The sequence below is a fragment of the Triticum urartu genome, chromosome 3 (assembly GCF_003073215.2).
Source record: "Triticum urartu cultivar G1812 chromosome 3, Tu2.1, whole genome shotgun sequence".
In the NCBI taxonomy this organism is placed as follows: Eukaryota; Viridiplantae; Streptophyta; class Magnoliopsida; order Poales; family Poaceae; genus Triticum; species Triticum urartu.
The window spans coordinates 122,636,190-122,640,669 of record NC_053024.1 but is presented as its reverse complement, the minus strand read 5'-3'; the positions used below and the strand labels follow the sequence as shown (position 1 = coordinate 122,640,669).

Genomic DNA, 4,480 nt, shown 5'->3' with positions numbered 1-4,480 from the left:
CTACACATGCAAAACCTGCGCGCTCAACTGGAGCAGCAGCCCCCATGTTGGCCCTCAATCACTCCTTGGGCTCCAGCCAGCAGCCCTCGCTCGGCTCAGCTTGGGAGAGCAAGCAAGCAAGCAAGCAGTCTCTCTCCTCCCTAAAAAAAAGCTGTCTCTTTTCTGCCCTGCGCCTACACGCATACGCAGATTGACAGCGGCAGCGGCAGCAGCAAGGAGAGAAACAGACTCTCTCTCCTCACTAAATCCCAAATCCTGCTCTTATCATCCTGTTTTCCTGCCTCCGTTCTGCTGCTGCTGCCTCCTGCTCTCCAAAGCTCCCACACACACACCCAGCCCAAGAGGAGAGAGAGAGTGAGTGAGAGAGAGAAGCCAGCAGCAGCGAAGGCTTTTGCCTCCCTCCCCCCCGCCGCCGTCCCCCCTGCTAAAATGTGATGTCCAATCCATCAGATTGCTTCTAGTTCAGTCCCCCACTCCTCTCCTGGGTCAGTCCCTTGCCCACCGCTGTTCCCCCTCATGCACCCTCCTCCGCCTTCTTCCTCCTCTTCTTGATTCTTCTCATGGTTTTTCCTGCTTCTTTTTCCTCCTAGTTATGGGATCCGGCGAGCTGGATGGACGCGCATTGGAGCAGCACCAGTAGCGGGGGCGAAGCTGCAGCCGGGGGATCTGGATCCGAGGCACCACCACCGGGGCCCTCACGGAGGCGACGGCGCAGGAGGAAGAGGAGGTGGAGGTGGAGGTGGCGGCGGCGGGCAGCAGGAGGCTGCAGATGAGGAGCAGCAGCAGCAGCAGCAACAGCACCACCACTACCGGCTGCTGCAGCTGCACCAAGAAGTGCAGCAGGACCAAGAGCCTCCGCCCGCCCCCGTCTTCCAGCTCTCGCACCTGCAGGCCGCGTCCGTGAGGCAGCCGGGCTCGTCCGCCGAGTATGCCCTTCTCGCGCCCATGGGCGACGCCGGCCAGTCCCACCATCACCACGGCCTCCACACGCAGCTCCTGTCTTTCGGAGGCGCCGACCATCACATGCATCAGTTCACGGCGCAGGCACAGCCGCCCGCGGCGTCCCAGACGCGGGCGCGAGGAGGACGAGGCGGCGAGATGGTGCCGGCGGCGACGCCCGCGCGGGTGAGGGGCGGCGGAGGCGGGGAGATCGTGGCGGTGCAGGGAGGGCACATTGTGCGCTCCACCGGGCGGAAGGACCGGCACAGTAAGGTCTGCACGGCGCGCGGGCCTCGCGACCGCCGCGTGCGGCTGTCGGCACACACGGCCATCCAGTTCTACGACGTGCAAGACCGGCTGGGCTACGACCGCCCCAGCAAGGCCGTCGATTGGCTCATCAAGAACGCCAAGGACGCCATCGACAACCTCGACACCCTTCCCGCTTGGCAGCCCACGGCCGTCGCCCCCTCCGCCAGCAATGCCGCCGCGCCGCCGTCCTCCTCCACCCAACCTGACTCCGCCGACAACTCGGACGACCAGGCGCAGGCCATCACCATCGCGCACTCGTCGTTCGACTTCGCCGGCTCTGGCGGCGCCGGAGGAGCCACGGGCGGCATCAGCTTCCTCCCGCCGTCGCTCGACTCGGACTCCATCGCCGACACGATCAAGTCCTTCTTCCCCATGGGCGGGACCGCGGGCGGGGAGCCGTCGTCGTCCACTGTGGCTGCGCACTCGTCGGCCATGGGTTTTCAAGGCTACACACCGGACCTCTTGTCGCGAACCGGCAGCCAGAGCCAAGAACTCCGGCTGTCACTGCAGCCTCTACCAGACCCTATGTTTCACCACCACCACCAGCAGCAGCAGCAGCAGGAGCAGCACCGGTCGCATGGCCACGACGGCAACGGCACCGGCCAGCAGGCACTATTCCCCGGTGCGGCCAGCTACTCATTCGGCGGTGGCGGCGCCATGTGGGGCGAGCAGGCGGCGAGCCAGCGCATGATGCCGTGGAACGTGGCCGACCCAGGCGGCGGGAGCACCGGCGGCTACCTGTTCAACGTGTCGCAGCAGGCGGCGCATATGCAGGCGGCGCTGAGCGGCCAGAGCCAGTTCTTCTTCCAGAGGGGACCCCTTCAGTCCAGTAACCAGCCCTCCGACCGAGGATGGCCGGAGACCGTCGAAGCTGACGACAACCACCCGATGCAGCAGCAGCAGCAGCAGCACCAAGGGGGCTTGAACCCCTCCGTGTCGGCCATCGGGTTCGGCCCCGGCGTCAGCTTCTCCGGATTCCGCGTCCCCGCGAGGATGCAGGGCAACGAGGAGCACAACGGCGGCAATGGCGACAAGCCGCCGTCCGTCTCCTCGGCTTCCCACCACTGACAGCAGCAGTGGACGACAGATGACTTCACCACCAACCAACCTCCACAGTGTACCAGTAACGACATGAGCCAGCCATCAGCTCCTCCACTTGCATCACTGTGAGAATCCTAATGGCCTGACTGACTTGTACAGTCGCAGTACTATAATTCTGCCTGTTCTCCATTACTGCATTGCCGTCGACCCTTTCTTGAACTGCATCATCCTCTTGCAGGCCGGCGCTAGTTTGATTCCACTTCTTCACACAGTAGGAGCGGGCGATTGCAAGTAGCCAGGAGGAGCAAAATCTTCACACGAGTCGGCGATTGCAACTCTACGTTTGGTTGGTTGGTCGGTTGGTTTTCCATCTCTTGTGCTGCGCGTGTCATTGGTTTTTGCTTCAAGATCACTCGGAGCTTCTTAGGATTAGGCTTTGTGAGAGTGCAGCGACATAGCTAGCTGGTTAGCCAGCCAGCCAGCCTCTGTGTTGCGTTGCATTAGGTGTAGTTGATGCTGTAGGTCACGCTTAATTTGCTTTCTTTCTTTCACTTGTTGATGTATGCATGGATGCTTTGCTTCGCCCTGTGGGTTCAGGACCCGGGAGAAGCAACGGTGCTACTACCTTAGATGTTGTTGTTGTCAAACTTATAAATGGATGATGGATGGGGAGAGGAGTCTATCACTCCATCTCCATCTTTCCATCCTTTTTGGTCACAGCATCATCTTTCCATCTTTCTTTCTTTACTGTCACTACTATAAGCAGATGTTGATTGGTGCCTGTCGTGGAGTATCTTCCCTTGACATCTTTTTATGTTTATATTATATGCTGTGCAACCGAATCCAACCTTGTTATTTCTATCCAGCCTCTCTTGTTTTTAAAGACCTGTTTGGACCTGGGAAAGAACTTGCTCAAAACAACCACAAGGGATGGATTTAATGCAAACTTTTAAGCTTCAAAAATACAACAACCGCAAGCTCCCATGGCTGTGGCTTGGATGGCCTCAGGCTATAGTTCGCTACAGTACATCCATTCTCTGCTAGCCTATCCATGTGATCTGTTGGGTCTCTTTCGTCCCTGCCGCAGCAGCAGCAAGCCAGGGCAGGAGGAGGCAGCATGCACGGCAGCGGCAGCAGATGCAGCTTTCCTGGCCCTCTGTATCTACATATCACTGTGCCAAGGCAAAGATTGTCACAAGGAAAAGGCTGTGCGTGTGTGTGTGTGTGCGTGTCATTAGTACTACCATCTGCCTGTCTTACATGCGCCATCAGCGAGTCAGTGGCACGGTACAAGCGCTTTTAACCATTTTACCTAGTGCCAGGCCCTTGTCTTTGCGCTCACTGATGCAGCACTTTGTGACAGATGCCAGAAAGAGGGAGGACCATGATTGCCCCTCCCTCTTCGCCTCTCTGATTGGCTTCCACATGGAATCTCTTGTCTGTACTCACTGTAACTTTAAGCTGCTATGGTAATTACTTCTGGCCTCTGGCCTGTGGGAGATGATATGAGTGCATGCATGTTCTGGATCTCATCATGCAGCCACCTTCGCTTCCGTCCCTTCTCCCCCCCGGTACGCTATGGACTATGGAGTCCCCATAGACGAGAGTACTTTGTTGGGAAAACGGAATAAGCAGTGGCAGTGCACTGTTGTGTATGCATCCCCACAGCATTACTCCTACTGCAAGTGGTTAACAATGGCTTCACAGGCTTTTAGCCTAACTGCGTGGTGCACGGTGGTCCTTATGTCGTTTTTGGTTGATTTTTCGGTGTGTCTAGCTTATTTGGCATTATGACAAAAGAAAAGACTGCTTGTGAACCATTTGATTTTTGCTCTTTGCTGTTAGTTGGTATGAACACTAATGGTCGCTTCTATTGCTTGAAAAGTGGCTATTGGCTGAACTGAGAATGCTCATAGATGAGCAAGTCGAAGTGGCAGGTCCTTACATATTGGACTTTTCTTGGTGAAAATTCAAGCTACACATCTATTTGACTATTTTGACCAACTATTCAATAATGGTCACCATCAATTATATGTGTCAACAGTTCTTTATGGGAACCTCCTTTTCAAGTGTCGAAATATCTCAAATGTTGAACCTTGGATAAAGTGCTAACTTAAGAATAAAAATAAATGTAGTATATCATCGCCTGCACCGCCATGTATGAATAGACTAGACCGGCCCGACGAATGGG

General features: G+C 56.5%; 1 protein-coding gene across 1 annotated transcript; it reads left to right on the top strand.

Moving 5' to 3' along the window:
- Positions 1 to 286: 286 nt before the first annotated feature.
- On the top strand, positions 287 to 3,006 carry LOC125543236 (transcription factor PCF5-like). The gene is made up of 3 exons (XM_048706515.1): positions 287 to 485; positions 591 to 2,414; positions 2,528 to 3,006. Exon 2 carries the CDS (start codon positions 946 to 948, stop codon positions 2,314 to 2,316), a length of 1,371 nt encoding a protein of 456 aa, XP_048562472.1. The 5' UTR covers positions 287 to 485; positions 591 to 945; the 3' UTR covers positions 2,317 to 2,414; positions 2,528 to 3,006.
- The last annotated feature ends 1,474 nt before the right edge of the window (positions 3,007 to 4,480 follow it).

Bases quoted from the DNA above. Each gene is read 5' to 3' on its own strand.
- LOC125543236 (XM_048706515.1), top strand. From the start codon at position 946: ATGGGCGACGCCGGCCAGTCCCACCATCACCACGGCCTCCACACGCAG.